Here is a 17,174-nt window from a genome sequence, read left to right as displayed (position 1 = left end):
AAAGAGAGAGAGGAAGAGGGACAGACTCGCTGAAAAAAAGTCTTACATAAAATCACCGATGTGGCATCGATTCACTTTTCAACACGTCATCTGAGCAGGGTTTTGTGTCTCTCGGAAATAGCACCGTTTGCATCTTTGTGCGTCTGTGTGTGGCTCGATGGTCACTGGTGGTCTGTGTTTGCCACTTGGACGCCGATGGTGTTTCATTTTGTTTTAATGAGGGACGGACGGACAGAAGAGACAAACAGTTTTTATGGGCCTGCTGGATGTTGATGTTTGGGATTGAATTTTTCTGGATAGTAGTAAAATGGACAACTGTATTCATAGAACCTCAGCAACACTCGGATAAATAAACAAAAGCGTACTCTTAGGAAAATGATCTCAATACCTTTAGGAGTCAAAGACAACACTGGATTCAAATCTTGTGAAATCTTGTCAATCAAATTAAGACTTTATAGCCAAGACAAGTTTGAGATTATTTATAAAACTGTTACTTTAAATTATTACCATAATTTAATTTCATCTGATACTCTTCTCTAATAATAAATCTCTGACACTTTAGTAGGTAAGCCTTTGAGAGAGCCTTCAATTATCCATCAAGTGTATGTGCCAAGAGTGCTCCCTGCTGGACGGTTTCAGAATCGCATGCCACTCTCCTGCCAAACAGAAAACCAGCACGGTTATCGAATTTCACTTCAATCAACTGTCAAGCTGTAAACTGTGATAATGATGTGGAAATTTTAGGTCTGAATCATTTGCAACTAGAACAGAGCGAGTTGATTTTAAAGCCTTCTGAACTTCCAGCATTGGCAGAGGAGCAACTGAAAACGCTTGTGGTGACTTGTTAGAAGCACAAGATCTGTTTTTATTTCATAAATAAAAAGGTTTTGATTGCCTTGTCCAGAAAAATGTTTAAATATTGGCTGCCATTTTTGAAACCTATTGGTTATAAACACACAAACCAGCCTTGAAATGGTTAATAAACATCAAACTGAAACAAGCAAAGGGAAGCAAGGCTGTGTGCTGCAGGCTAGCTGTGGCAGTGAACCGCTACCCTCTCAAATGAAAACCCTTAGAGAGTAAAAAGGATCTCAGAATACAAGGGAGACCACCCAGGGAAACGTTCAAGCCCCACTGTTGTTTTACACACGTATAAAAAAAAATGCAACGAGGGGGAGGAAGGGTGGGGTGCACATGTCAAAAAGTCAAGTTCAACGAAATACAAGTAAAAAGGGGAAAAAAGAAAACAGTTGAAAAAGGTAAAAGAAAAAAAAAAGTGTGAAACTGTATTCCTACTCATCTCAAGTACTCATCAGATGGCAAATATTATTTTGGATGATGGTCATTTTGCCAAAGAGAGAAAGAAAGCCAGAGGGAGGGAGATGAAGAAGGGGGTTCATGTACCTTATTATACAGTGGTCATAGGGGAAAACTGCAATCATCTGTGACTCACTTGGAATACCTGACGCACTGTGAAAGACATTATTTTTCTCTAATATCAGTAACGTCTCTGGGCTTCGACTGCCGTGGCCATTTTGACAGAAACCGCTCGGGACACTGCATCAATTTCAAAACAGGAGTGAAACTGGAGAGAGGGCTGCGCCCTTTGGAGTCTGATGACGATGAAAGTCGAACTCAGAGATGTTTTATGAGGGGAGAAAAGTGAGAGGTATGGGCCAATTATGTGCGTCTGCAAGGAAAAGACGAGGGGGGGGGTCATAACAGAGAAACCCAAAGTCTGATCTGTAGCATGAGCGCCTCAACGTGTGTGTGTGTGTGTGTTCACGTGTGTGCGTGACGTCTACATGACTTTCTATTGTAATGTGGACAAATTTTGGATACAAAGTGTTTAGGGAATGCATTATGTCTAGGAGTGTCCTCACAGCTATGTGTGTGAGTGTGTGTGAACATGCATGTACAGTAATTGCACACTTAGTTTAAATGACATCCTTAGAAGCGGCAGCGTTAAGATAATCACTCTTCCAAAAGTCCAGGAGTCGCAAAACATAAAAAAGACAATTCATATTGGTTATCATTGTAGAGATTTAAAGTCAAACAACTGAGTACATTTTGTTCGGGATCCTCTGGATACACTCACTCTAGTTATTCTCTACATGGATTTTGCCTTTAGGAAACACACACACATTCACACATGCACACACACGCACGCACACACAACTCTGGGTCTGCTCCGTCTGTTGTACCCGCCTGGCTGGAACAACAACAATGTATGAGACAAGCACTTCCATATGTGGCTACGCACACATATATATGCACATACACAGACACACGCAGAAACGTATAAGTACCTAACCAAGCAAAACACACACTCATGAAACCACATTCCTCCCTTCAGGGCCTTCAAGGCTGCCCGCAAACCCCTCAGTCATGTCGGTTTCTTATAGAACGGGAGTGTGTTACATTCACTGTTTTTATTTGAATGCATCGTTGCTTCACTGGATTGCAGAGAAGGCCAAAGACAGACATGGGCTAAATTGGCTGAGGGAACTTAGAGGACCTCAACCTCATGAGTTGTGAGTGTTTGGTATGAGTCTCAGGCCGCTGCAGCCTGACGCAGTAATACTTTCCTTCTTGATGTGCCCTGGTAGGAAAAAACCAGACAAAGCCTGACGACTGCGTTCGAGTCTTCCAGCAAACAAACATCACAGTGCATGGACGCAGTTATGTGACGAACGCCATAACAAAACAGTGTCACTAAGCTGTTTACATAATCCTGCAATTTACATGTGGTTACTGTGTTTACTGTGTTGCTGACTTGTGCACCCCTGACTAAACCATAACACTCAAGTGAATGAGAAACTGGTCTCAGGCGTTTGGATCCCACTGCATTTTCTATGACTAGTCTATCAGTAAAACCTGAATGTTATTTACTGTAGGGCGGGGTTTCAGCTGGCATTTTTTAACAATAGTGGCAGAACAAAATTTTTGTTTTGGTAATGCCAATATGAAACCAATACTTATGCGTAAACATTTTTCTACAAAACTTTTTTTTTTTTTAGAACTGGAAAATAATAAATGTTCCCATCTAATTTAGAACTTTGTGAAAATAAAACTGTTTAATTCAGAAAATATCTCACAAAAGAAACATAAAAAAGAAAATACAAATCTTTCAGCATTTCAATAGTTGATACTCCAGACAGATTTTGATAAGTAAACAAAAGCATTAAGACTCCATACTCATTGGAAATCCGGAAATAACGTAATCCAGCAATAACATTTGGTTTTTACTTGCTTTAATCTAGTGCTCTAAACTATTAAACTCATGTAGTAATGGGTTTCAGACATTGATTCCAATACTTTTGGTGCCAAATTCAAATCCACCCCTATTGGATTAAATCTTCAAGGGCATTTTTTTGTACGAATGTTGATTGTAGACAGTTCAGGACCTGTTGAATCATATTTAGGAGTTTGTGGAAAAAAACACCAAAGTAAACACTGTAATTGGACCAATGTGCTGCCAATGGTCAGGATCATTTCATATATTAAACTGCTCCATTATGGGATTATGCAGAGTTCAGGTGACGCAAGTGCATGTGTGTGTGTGGCCGCTTTGTCGGAGTTCATACGTGTGCATTTCTGCAGATCTATGTGTGCTTGTTTATTTCAGTGTATGTTAGTCTGCATATGCATATATGTGTTTACATTTAGGAATCTGTTTGCTTATGTGCTCTTGTGCCGACTAAGAATGTGTGTCTATTCAAATTAGTGCTTGGAAACAGGTTTTCTCTTGCAATTAGAGGCCATTACCAGTCCACCACATGTCAAAAGAAAGCCTCTTATTTCAGTAAATATACTTAAGGAGTGAATTACTGACCAACTATATACTCAAGCTGTACAGACCCTGAAAACTAATGGGCCAGAAAATACTACAGGGGGGAGAGAGAGAGCAAGAAAGAGAGAGAAAGAGAGAGAGAAATGCACATACAGTACTTCTGCAGACAAATGCACAAATCCGAACGCACACTCTTGACCCTGTGAACTTTTAACCCCAACTAAGGGATTTTCCAAAGTTGCAACATCAAATTATTCACAAACACACACAGGGCTGTATTTCTGAAGGCCTGCTTGTGGTTGACTGCAAACAATTAGGGCTGCAATATCATAACTGCTGCAACATAACCTCGGTGGCCGGCCCAGTCCTCCTGTGTCTCTCCTGCTCGCTCTCTTTCATTCTTCTGTTTATCTGTTTATGGACCACACATTTCTCTTCATCCTCTCCCTTCTGTCTTTTTCCCTCGCCTTCATTTCTCCATTTCTTTGGCTACCTCTCCAGCGTGGACTATTATTGGTCTTTTAAGGCTCCACTGAGCGAAACCAATTTACTACAAACTGGGTCAGGCTCGCACTACGACCGTGCCAACCTGCACACATGAATACGTGCGCAAAATGCCCACGAATCTCTTGACCTTCCGTGCTCTTGCCAACATCTCAAGCAAGAACACACACACACACAAATGGACAGATAGTTATCTTCAGATTGGGATCAGTAAAGTGAAAGAGCAGGTTTGTCACAGTACTGACATTGACTGTGTTCATAGCCAAGTGGGACTGGTTGGTTTCAGGGAACGGACGCAAAGAGAAACAAGGAGAAAGACAGAAAGATTGGCCACATTTTCCTCCTCCTCCTCCTCCTCTTCCCTGTTGACGACGAGTGTTTGAAACTTGGCTTTACGGTTATGGTCAGATTTGAAGATAATGAAGAAGGAACATTTCAACTGCTGTGGTTAAGCAATCGACATGAGAGAGGGTTCACAGTCTCAGTGAAACTCCTGAAACACTCAACCAGCATCTGTGTACAAAAGCGACAAAAACGAGGACAATTCATAGTAAAAAAAATCGATTCACATAAGAATTGCAATTCTCATTTAATACGATTCAGAATCGATATAAAATGTCCCAATATCGATTTTAAAAATAAATCTGCTGGCTGTCGGCCTCCATTTCCTTAGAATTTAAAAGGCAGCATGTTTAACTGTACAATTTTTTTTTAAATAAAGAGGCACTTTTAATTTTGTTACTTAAGCATAATGTGATATTGCTCTTATGCAACAGTTTCAACAATTCCATCTAAGCATGGATAAATGTTTAAAACTCAATTAATGTGAAAAAGAGACTTGAGTCATTCTGTCTTGCAAAGCAGACTGGAGTAGATCATGAGGATCCGTTGCACACCAATGGACTGAAGCAGAAATCATTGTGAATTGAAGCGTTTTGAATCGAAAATCGATTTTGAATCGAATCGTAGCCTCAAAAATCAGAATCAAATCGAATCGTGAGATAGTAAAAGATTCCCACCCCTAATTCGTAGCATAATTTCCATTTAGCAAAGGGACTTTTTTCATGCAACACGTTGGAGGCTGCCATTACAGTGTTGCCTTTTGGTAAACCCTCAAAAACTTGAGTGAGACCCAACTTCACTTTTATGATCCACAACAATGACATATTATCACCTTGGGAAGTTATTTGTTTGCATAGAGTGCACAAGAAACCTAAGCATTCACTGGCTGCTCAACAACAGCAAATCTAATGTTTATTCTTTTGGTTTCCAACTCCTGAGGAAAATATCTGATTTTACAGCTGCAAAATATTCAACAATGTTCAATAACTAACTCTGCAGGAAGTGTAAAGTGGGTTTTAACTGGAAATGAACAATGCTGGCGTAGAGAGCGTTGAGACTGAACCAAAACAGCAAAGTGGTGAGCCATAAAGAAAAACAATAAGCCCAAAGACAACAGATAACACTGCAGTCTCCTGTGCCTCTAGTTGCTACAGATGTACTGAAACTCATCCACCTGTCACCTTCTGGCCTCTACCTTGTCTTTTTTGTGTTCACAAATACTTAACCCTCTGGGTCAAGGAAGGAAGGAAATTAGGAAGGAAGGAAGGAAGGAAGGACAAAGAGAAAGAAGGAAGGAAGGAAGGAAGGAAGGACGAAGGGAAAGAAAGAAGGAAGGAAGGCAGGAAGGACGAAGGGAAAGAAGGAAGGAAGGAAGGATGGGAGGAAAGAAGGAAGGGAAAAAGGAAGGAAATATAGATGGAGGGAAGGAACAGTCAACTGGATCAAAAGAGGAAGGAAGAAGACGTAAGGATGAAGGGAAGGGAGGAAGGAAAGAAGCAAGGGAAAAAGGATTGTGGAAAGAAGGAAGGAAAGAAGGAAGGATGAAGGAAGTGAACAGATTGGGTCAATTTGACCCAGAAGGACAACAGGAGGGTTAAATGCAGGAAAATGAGGATTATTAAAGCTAAGACTACCAACTGACAACTGTTTCAGTTTTTTTATTCCAATATGTGTTTTGGGAGGTAAAGTGTGAAATAAAAGCCAGTTTTCTTTCTTGAGACCACATCAAGACGGTTAAACACAAGGCAGAGGCATGAAACGCCAACTACTCTTCACACACTTTGTTTGACCTCAGTGGGTTAGGTTACTATCACACACCACATTAGGCCTTACTTTATTTCCCTGCTATGTCCTCAGACAAAGCGTCCATCCCTCATGACAAGCACGTCCATTCATACCCATTAAGATAGCAGTAAATAGCTGGAGCCAACCGTGACTGGGGCTAATCCGATTGCCTGACACAATGGACACTCGGGACAGACAGATCACTAAACCGTCAATGGGAAAGGGACATAGACGGCCACACATGACAATTATACAGAGGCAAATTGGCACGGAAATGAAAAACCATATCATTAACTAGTTTAAATGAGAGTCACACACACATACACTTCGTGGGAGCTTTAAAACACAAAGTTGAACTAGAAGGACAGACGTCATCAAATCAATCCACTTTGATAAAGCTGCATTCAGGTTTGAACACAGGCACACAAACAAACAGAGACTTCTACAGAGCTTTTCTGCATCATACACACACGCCAGCCGTCATGGGCATAAGGTCAGAGATATGAGGAGTGGGGAGGTCAGAAGTTCATGAGGAGAAGAAGCCATGAGAGAATCCCTGAGTCATCCATCCGGCCGTGACCATTTAAAGTGATCACGATGAGACTTCACTTATCCTTCCTTTCACACACTCTCATCATGCCACGATGTCAATATTACAGTTGTGCCCAGAATGTGACACTATTTCCGACATTGGGAACCATCTAATAAATCCAGGGCCAATAACATGTGACAGGGATGGAAATAATTCTAGTCATAGGACACACATCTGCAAAATGAAAAGCGTCAGCTGGACAAATGTGGAATTCAAAAATTTGTGTCAATAATTAAATGTAATAGTTTTTTGTCATGAGAATGTGACATATATTATTTTATTGGTAACACTTTATTTGATGCATTATTGCCATACTTATGAGTTATAATGCAGTTATAGCACTGTATAACTATAGTTATAAACACTCATGAATGATCATAATGCATTATAACAATAATTATAACACACTATAAAGCATTTTATCATGACTTATAAGGTCAGGTATTATAATAAGTTGTAACTAATGTTAGTAACTCACTGACAATGCCCACAATGTGCATTATAAATATAGTTGTAATGTGTTATAATTGGCTTATAAACGTGTATAACTATCATTATAAACACTCATAAATTATCATAAGGCTTTATTACAATGAGCCTAACATATCTTAGAGCATTTTATAATGGCTTATAAGGTCAAGTATTATAATAGAGTTATAATGCTCTATAATGTGAGTGTTTATAATGATAGTTATACTTTATAAGCCAATTATAACACATAATAACTATATTTATAATGCATTTTATCGATGTGGGCATTGTCAGCGAGTTACTGACACGTATTATAATACCTGACCTTATAAGTTATGATAAAATGCTTTATAATGTGTTATGATTATTGTTATAAAGAATTATGATCATTTATGAGTGTTTATAACTATAGTTATACAGTGCTATAACTGCATTATAACTCATTGTAAGTATGTTTATAATGCGTTATAGAGATAGGCGTCAAATAAAGTGTTACCTTTTTATTTTATTACTTCACCATACATTAACTAATTGTTGGAGATTTGTCTTAGTTTGACAGGCCAGAGGTCAGCCACACACACAGGTTTACAAACATGCTAGATACAAATCCAAACAACTGTAGTTTCTCCATAGAGGTTTACACGCTGCTGGGGCACAACACCATCATTAAGACGGAGACAGATGCACTTGAACCATCCAGTGCAGCCAGCAACTGGTAATCTTCCCCCACTTCGTCCTACTCTTTCTTCTGTCTCTGTAAACTACAGTACATGATATGTTGTAATGACACAGAGGTATCATTAGTTGGAGGCTACACACAATAGTTGAGTCCAGGTCCAAATAAGGAGAGGAAATAATGAACAGACGCAATAATGCAACAATTTAAAAAGGATACATTGTAGGGCGGGAAAGAAATGCAGATATGAATGCAAACAAATCCCAAGCTGATTCAGCTTTTCCTTCAGACAATAAAACTCTTCTGCATCTGCGTGTACAGTCGCATGGTAAACCACCAGGAGCTTAAAGGTGAGTTCACTGGCTCTCCATGCCCAAAATACACACACACACACACACACACACACACACACACACACACTGACAGCCTACAGAAAGGTACAAAGTGATACACTCCAACATGTATGAACTGACCACAGTCCTGCTTAAGAAGCTCAAACAGACTCTTAGATCCACGTGTGATTGTGCCCAGGTGTCCAACCCCACAGCAGGTTGGGGGTCAGTAACATTTTATTGAGCGTGAATCATTTCACAGCCCTTAACGACCCCACTTAGCTATAGCGTTCAACATTTTAAAATACTTACAGTTGCAAATAACTTAATATTAAGCTATTTAAAGATTCCACACATTTCCAGTCGTAGCCTAAAGCGCATGAGCGGCGTGTAGCTACAATGTGGAAAGGGAGACGTATGTTACGTGCACGTTGGGTTTCGGTAATCAACAACAGGAACTGGCCTGAACAAACACACAACCAGAAGTGCAGGCAGGTGCTACCACCACCAGCCCCTTTTTCTTCTTCCTCCAGACACACAAGCTTTGTGGTAGTCTGCAGAGGGAGGGTCTCCTAAGGCCAGGGTCACCTCCCTGTAGACCACCACAGCTCTGCTCTGGCTCCCAGATGTTCTCCCTCACACACATACAAGCACACACACGCACCTCCTGAACACACTGTTAAGCTGAAAACAAACAAACCAAATAAATGGACAGACATGTAGTACTGCTACAGGCACTAACAATTCATGTGTGTTTTATTTATGTGTATACAAACTATTTGATCAGTCTACAGTACCTGCTGCTTCCCTATTTGTTTAGTTTAATTGTTAGTCTTGTGTCTCTTTAACTAAATTCCCTGTACAGTTGTATATTGGTTTGTTTATGTGTGTTTGCTGATTTGGTGTTCTGTGTAGGTACACTGACTCTACGTAAACTTGACTATAAAGCCTGATTGTGATTCTGGTACATATGTGTACACATAAGTGTGTGTACGTCTCCCAGCAGATGTATGCGAGTCAGTGGCTGTGCACTTGTTGAATAAAGGATCTATTCCTGGGTCTGTCAAGGAAATGGGGGGAGTTGAGACAGGCCATTTGGATGCTGATCAGCAGAGACGTGTGTGTATGTGCGTGGCGGTTGCTGGTGGAGGAGGGCGGTGGAATCCACACCAGACCATCTATTATAATGACAGGAAGCAGGAAGTACAACCCCTTCACAGTCACATGGCTGCCAGCTGTCTTGGCAAGTAGAAGAAGGAAGACAGAGAAGATGATAGGGAGTGTTGGTGCATATGTGTGTGTATGTATATATATATATATATATATACACACACACACACACACACACACATGTGCCTGGCAATCAGTTTGGACTGAGAGTGTACAGGTGGAGTAGTATTTGTATGTGCATTCCTACACGTGAAGATGACATTTCTGAATGGGAGATCTGCATTTTGCAATAGGAGCAAAGGCTTAAAGTTCAGTTCAGTGGAACAACTCCAACTGTCGTCCATCCAAATCTCCACTGTCTTTCTCTTCCAATAGAAATATACTCACATCTATAACCCTTGGATGTGCAACCACCGCCGCTGTTGCCAAATCCTGCGCATTGACCATATGGATGTGTTTAGTAACTGCTGCTCAGCACACATGCACGCCCACACAACACAGATGCACACATAACCTCACATGGTTACAACACACATGCAGCAACCTACACGCATGCACAATTTCATATGTTTTCTTATGTACTGTATTTACCCTGTGCGAATCACAATGGAGTGAATGGCACGTCATGACTACACAACGGTGCAGTTTGACAGTGGCAATAGCTATATTTAATGCTAACACTAATATATGTAGAATTCTTTACAACTCACACATGGATATATACTTCTGTGTGGATACACCTCACACACACACATACACACACACACACACACACACACACACACACACACACACACACACACACACACACACACACACACAGAGCGGTTCTCCAATATCGATCAAAAGTCATCTGGGGGTCTTTTCATCTGTCAGTCTGTTTCCACTTATGACCAGGAGTCAAAAGCATGATGTTCTGTGATTGAAGACACAAAAACTGACAGGCAGACACTTGTCAGCTTCTCTAAGCCCCGCTCTCTCCTTCTCCCTCTTTGTAAGATCTTTAAATCATTCCAGGTTTACAGGCCGTGAACTAGCTAACTGAAGGAGTATCAAATTCAGCCACACAACGACAACAATCGTTGCAACACAAAACCAGCTGTTGCCTCCTGTGACCTTTGGTGCCCCCATAGATCCTTTAAAAAAAACGTTTGGATCTTGGATTGCTTTCGCGTTAGAAATTATGGATGATAAGGAATGTCAAGAGAATACTCACTCATGCACACACACACACACACACACACCCATACAGTATATTCACCTTCAGACAGGTGGGCGGTGAGCGTCTGTGTCTCCTTGCTGTAAGAGACCACCTCTTTGGGAAGGAAGTCTACCTGTGTGATCTTAGAGGCCCCCAGCCTCAGCATCCTCCGCCTGGGGAACAGAAACAAGATGGTTTATTAGTGTGGTTTTATTGTGCTTAAATCCAAAGTCTCCTTAGAGTACAATATATTTCCATGTGTTTACAGCAATACATAATAAGAAGAGATTCATTTATTATCATTTATTAAAAGGATAGTTCAACATTTTGGCAAATTCACCTATTGCCATGATCCCTATAGTCGGTAGTAGGTTCATTACCTTTAATTATCGATGCATGTTTTGAGATCTGCGGGGCAGAGACGTGAGCTGCTCAGCGAACACAATGGAGGTGAATAGTACAGATCCCCTGTCCCTCAAAACTCATCAAATACACAATCTAACAACTCCAAAACGCTCTGGTGGACAAGTTGTGACCTGCACATTCACCATGGTATGAAATAATAATGTACCATTACGAGACAGAGTTGTTTTCGAGGCAAATGCAGTGGGAACTACATTCCAGACACGGCTGCTGGGTGGAGTGATTTCAAAAGCACAAGTTGTTCAGAGTATTTGCTGCATGTGTCGTAATGTTACATAATTACACACGATTATTTCATAGTGTGGTGTATGTGCAGGTCACAACTTGTCCACACGAGTGTTTTGGAGTTGTTGGATTGTGTATTTGATGAGTTTTGAGGGACAGGGGACCATACTGTTCACCTCCATTGTGTTCACTGAGCAGCTCGTGTCTCTGCCCCGGTGATCTCAAAACAACATGCACCGATAATTAAAGGTAATGAACCTAACGCTATGGCTATAGGCATTATGGCAATAGGCAAATTTGCCAAAATGTTGAACTATCCCTTTAACATTTATCCTTTAAATGCACAATTAAATTAAAACCAAGCCTCTTTTGAACTCGTCATGCAGTTCCACATAAGGTGTCTTTCCTTTATTTTTTTGTTAGACATTAAACAAGAGGACAGGAGGAAGATGTACCCGAGCTCAGAATCAGCCTGCAGCTGCAGCACAGACGGGTCTGTGTCCCACTGCAGCGTCCTGGTGTCACCAACAGGGGGCGGGGGCGAGAGAGGACATGCATGTTTACAAGCAGACACATTGTAACAAATACACAAACACTGGCACACATCAGTGGTATCAGTGGCACATACAGTATCACCACATGTATGCACACACACTTACACACACACACTCACCCACAGACCACTTATCTAGAGAACGGCTTAACACGGAAATTCCCATCGAATTTCATGCAGAGATGGCACTGTTAATGGAAAAATGTTTAGATAAGTGGATATAGCGTGGGAGGGCCATACATTAGGGAGACATTATACTTCATTATACGTCAATGTTTTCTATTTATTTAAAGATCTCTGCTCATCTCTTGTTATAGAGTTCCTGGTCCTGTGCCAGGGATGTACAAGTCAAAAAATACAGATACATTTATGGACAAATGGTTTGATTCTTGTGATTGTGAAAACTCTACGCTGATCTGGTACAGTAGAAGTTGTTAAATCCAGGCTCTGCAGAGATTACAGTGTTTATTTTTGTATGACAGTGTATCTGTGTTTTTTGTTTTTTTTACTTAAGTCATTTTCATGTGTGCTGCTGGATTAGATTTGTTTTACACTTTAATGATATTTGCGAAACTGCGCCATATAATGCATGAAAATCATGAACGGTATATTTCGCAACATAATTTACACCTTACACCCATAGAACGACACACACTCAGCGCACACTGGACGTATTTACTGTACGTGGCAACATTCCGCATATTAACATCAAAATAAAACTGAATTGAAAGATTTAGCTTGCTCAGCACCCATGACAATATCCTTGCCATGCGTGATCAATGAGTTTGACAAACCATGAGCTCATTCAGTGCATTTGCGGTTGTTTCAGCAGCACTAGCTTGTTTTATATCGGGAGGGTGAGAATCGTTTACCTGCAGGGAGTTTAAAAAAGAAACTGAAACCTAAGGAATCTTATGGCGAGTTGGTTGAAATCTACCAGCTGTGAAAGGATACCACCTCCAACCCCTTGCTACCCTGTTTGATGATACCTTTTGAGGCCAGGGAACACGGCCATTAGGCCTTCAGCTTCAGCACCAGGTGAGAGTGGCAAAGTATCTCTTCACCCTGACAGGCTGTCTGTTTTACAGTAACAGCGATGACACTTTAAGCAGCTGATTGTCGACTCTGTGAAGGCTGAAATGACATCTGTGGCTCAACTCATGCAAGCAGCAATCTTTTGGGGGCTGGTATTTAAGGGAGACAGCACGGCTTCAGACAGGAAGTCACCAGAGACTGAGAGTGGAAGAGGAGAGGAACTGCTCTGTTTGGAACTTATAAATAGTGTTGCGAACAAATCTGTAAGACCACTGACAACGCTTTGGTGCCTCTCTGTGTTCACATGAGGATAACCTCGGCTAAAGAAAAGTAGAAGAGAGGGGGTGGGGTGGGGTGGTGGGGGGGTTCCTGGGTTTGATGTAAAATGCTTACCTTGTGCTCTGTGCTTGGGGCTTGTTTTTAGAGAAACCTGACCTAAGAAGGGACACACACATACACAGCCACAAATGGAGAAGCTCAAAATGGCATGCCATCGTCCAGGGTGGATTTGGGGGGGAAAAAAAGAAAAACTTTTATTCCAGGTATTGGAGCTAACAGGTCAATTTGTACAGGAATCCAATTGGCTCAAGCTAAAACAAAAAAAAAGTGTTTGTTCATCCCCAATTCCACCCCTGGCCATACCAGAACAACACATCACTAATGAGCCCTTAGGGCATCCCCTCACACAGTGGCTGACCGTACAGTCTGCCACCAGAAAAAAGCAAATGGAAAGCGCTTGATGACCACTCCCTTCCTCCCTGGCGTGCTTAATTCACCAACGCAGCCATGTACTGCACAGACCTCGAAGCATATATGGTTTATAATCCAGTCTGGTGTGTAATGAGTGTGATGCAAGCGCAGAACAGTGAAACCAGAGTCAAATGTACCATAAGTTGTTGTTTTTTTTTACATTTTTGTCACTTGTGCTCCAATCAGCTGCCTGCCTGTAAATGTATGGTTTGTGCCCCTAAAGCTCCATCTTCCAAACATTGTCCATTAACTTTTCTGACGCAAGTCTTTCTGTATCTCAACATTAACATCTACTTACTTCCTTAGAGCGTCTACAGCTGCAACTTACCACAAGATCAAACTTATATTATTCTCTCAGGACTAACTATTGAGAAGTAATGAGCTGCACAGTGGTCATCAAAACACCGGGTGTCATGACAAATGACAGATACCACATTCAGAGCCTAACGATGCACCACAACCTCACCAGTAGTGACACTCGTTCTTACCTAAACCTGTTGCGCAATTGACAGAAAAAGAGACAGAATGTGCGTCAAAAAAGGAGATTCATCTTAACTAGGCCACATATTGCCCTCAGGTTAAACACTGTTCTTCCTCATAGTGTTTATTATCAACCCCTTTTAAAGAAAATGCCTGGTACGTGAGAGTGTCCAGTACAGTTTCCTTATATCATATTTGATTAAATAGGAATGTGAGGAATTACTGAGATGTTTTTACCCAGTTTCGGAATTTAAAAATATTTTCATATCATATAAGGGACAAAAACTTATTTTCAAAGTTACCACATAGAGATGAATGAAACTCATCCAGCAAAAAAGACTTGTGACACTGAACTCTAGTATGAAGTGTGTGATTTGGGCCTACCTTCCTGCTGCTCCGCCATCAGCTGAGTCCTGGCTCCCTGTCTCACTGGGTGTGCTCACTGATTTGGAGGGGGACACAGGGGTCGGGACTAAATAATGAAAGTAACATGAATCTAACATTAAAGGCTGCAAAGAATGGACTGCATAAAGAAAAATTGGGATGAGAAGCAACAAATATAATAAATGGATGGACAAATATAATAAATGTTTAAAAGAAAAGAGAGGAAGGGCAGGGTATCAAATGCATTGTTGAATCTGTATGCACTATTTATCTGTATTCAGCTGTAACTGAAGATGCATTATAAATAACTTCCAACTAATAACAGGCATAGATAGCAGTGACCCAGTTCCAAGGTGTTAAGGGTGTTGTTACAATTTCAGACCACTAGAGAACAGTGCTGCCAAAAGCTTGCTAGAGATTTGTGCACAAGTGAAGGGAAGACATTTTTGAGTCGCAAATTTCATTTTAAAATGCCATTAAAGTCCAAATACCTTATTACAAGTAATAATTATACACTCAAGGCACGCAGTGGAACGAAAGATGATGATAAAAGGAAGTTGTCGTAAAAAAAAAAAAAAAAAAACTACACATCAAAGTCACTATGAAAAATGCAAAGCACGGTCCAACCACAATGTGCAAAACAAATCATGGAATAAAAAAAGACGACATGTGTAGTAATGTGATGAAATCTAATACAACATTATGTGTGACAGAGTTACTATTTTTGTAAATGAATTTAAAAAAAGAAAAACACAACTACTGTGTTATGCGGGGTCATGGCAACACAGATGACACATGATACATTAGTTTTACATCATTTCCTTGTCAGTAAGGCAGGACTGGACAGATAATTTTCACCAAATTACATGCACAGTAAGTTTCATGCATTTTATATCTGCATGAAACTGTCTCTCATAGGTAATTAATGACATACTGTATGTTGGAATTTTACTATAAGTGTTATGAGAATTAACTGATCAGTTTCCATCACAATCACAAGAGAAGGTCTGATTTTATTGTTTTTAGGGTATAGAAGTCTTATGTACCTAGAGGAGGCTCCGGTGATATGCCAATGCTCTGTAGGAGGGCCTCAGTCTCCCTGCGCTTACGGTCTAAGTCTGAATCCTCTGGGGTCACCTCAGCCTTCTGCTGGCTCTCTATCTGCACAGGACACACAGAGAAATGTCAACTTACCCATCATGAATTAAAGAAGAGGTTCAAAACTCACCCATCACGAGTTGCAGAGAGAACATAAATGCACCGTTTGGATTAAAAATTCCAACACCGACCTTGTGCACACACATAGATGTTTGTGAGTGAGCACGCACGCACGGACACACATAACCTCAGCCTTTTAAGTGTCACGGCCTGACGAGGAGCAGGTGAACACACAAATAATACACACCAGAGAGTGATACAATATGTGTGACAGACCAGTGGTGCGGATTTACTCACTTTTTTCCTTACCTCTTTCTTCTTCCTCTCCTCCTCCTTTCTCTTTTTTTCCTCCCTGATTTGGGCGAGGCGCTGCTTCTTGCGCTCAAGCTCTGCTTTTAGGTCACTTTTGTCCGACATGGTGTCCCTACAGTGGGGGCTTAAAGCAAGAGGATCGGACAGCAATGAGCTAATACAACACTGTGCTTTGGTTTCATTTTGACATGATAACACCATGGATGAAAACAACCATAATACAGCTGACCCATAACCTTGCAGCATCAGCAATCAATAAGGACTTGATATTGACAATAGCAGCTGTCAATACTAGGTCATATTCAGTTGACAAGGATTTCCACATTGGTGCGACAAGTTGAGTCTATGTGTGTGCACCATAGTTAGAGCCACTGTTTCTTCTGATCGGTTCCTTAGTCAGATCAACTTTCTCATAAAACTGAAAACTAAAACTGTGCATCACAATAATCTAATTTGATGACTATTTCATAGGAACAGTTCCAGAGCTCAATCTTTGTATTGCCACTATCCAATTAGTAAAACAGCTAAGCTTAAGTGGATGGAGACCAGACTTACTGTAGCCTTATAAGGATCTGGTATCAGACTCAATATGACTGCCTTGTTACAGAAAGGTGGGCTCCCCTTATTTATAACAGTGATTAAATGGATATTAGGCCAGTGTCTCTTCCCACAGACACAACAACTTAGTGGAAAGCAACTTGACCCAGGAGGTTTAAACAAATCCACCTAAGAAACAAAACGTGAGAAACAACTAAAGGATGTTGTGTCTCCCAACACAGGGAAGTAACAAATCATCCTCATGACACAAAACTTAAATTGCATTGCTAAATGTCCCTTTAAATTAGTAAGGTTAGGAGAAACTAAATGCATTGGGAGCTAACGTTAGCTAATCAACATTTTTGACATCATTTACTCCAGGGCCCTGCTATAAATATCACAGCCAAGTGAATTTGGCAAACGGATAACGTCAGATGATAAAGGGGGAGGG

The 17,174-nt window shown here is 40.8% G+C and overlaps 1 protein-coding gene across 1 annotated transcript in view; it reads right to left on the bottom strand.

Annotated features, from left to right (window-relative positions):
• The window catches only part of dync1i1a (dynein cytoplasmic 1 intermediate chain 1a), a gene marked incomplete at both ends in the record, with an annotated part of 56,149 nt that extends 39,858 nt beyond the window's left edge, over positions 1–16,291 (bottom strand). Inside the window, 6 exons of the mRNA XM_083982800.1 lie at positions 10,927–11,039; positions 11,970–12,029; positions 13,496–13,537; positions 14,717–14,804; positions 15,763–15,877; positions 16,172–16,291. Coding sequence (XP_083838926.1) covers positions 10,927–11,039; positions 11,970–12,029; positions 13,496–13,537; positions 14,717–14,804; positions 15,763–15,877; positions 16,172–16,291 — 538 coding nt within the window. The remainder of the gene's footprint in view (positions 1–10,926; positions 11,040–11,969; positions 12,030–13,495; positions 13,538–14,716; positions 14,805–15,762; positions 15,878–16,171) is intronic.
• Between the last annotated feature and the right edge of the window lie 883 nt (positions 16,292–17,174).

The sequence above is a fragment of the Trachurus trachurus genome (assembly GCF_905171665.1).
Source record: "Trachurus trachurus genome assembly, chromosome: 11".
Classification (NCBI taxonomy): domain Eukaryota; kingdom Metazoa; phylum Chordata; class Actinopteri; order Carangiformes; family Carangidae; genus Trachurus; species Trachurus trachurus.
This window is presented reverse-complemented; position numbering and strand designations above follow the sequence as displayed.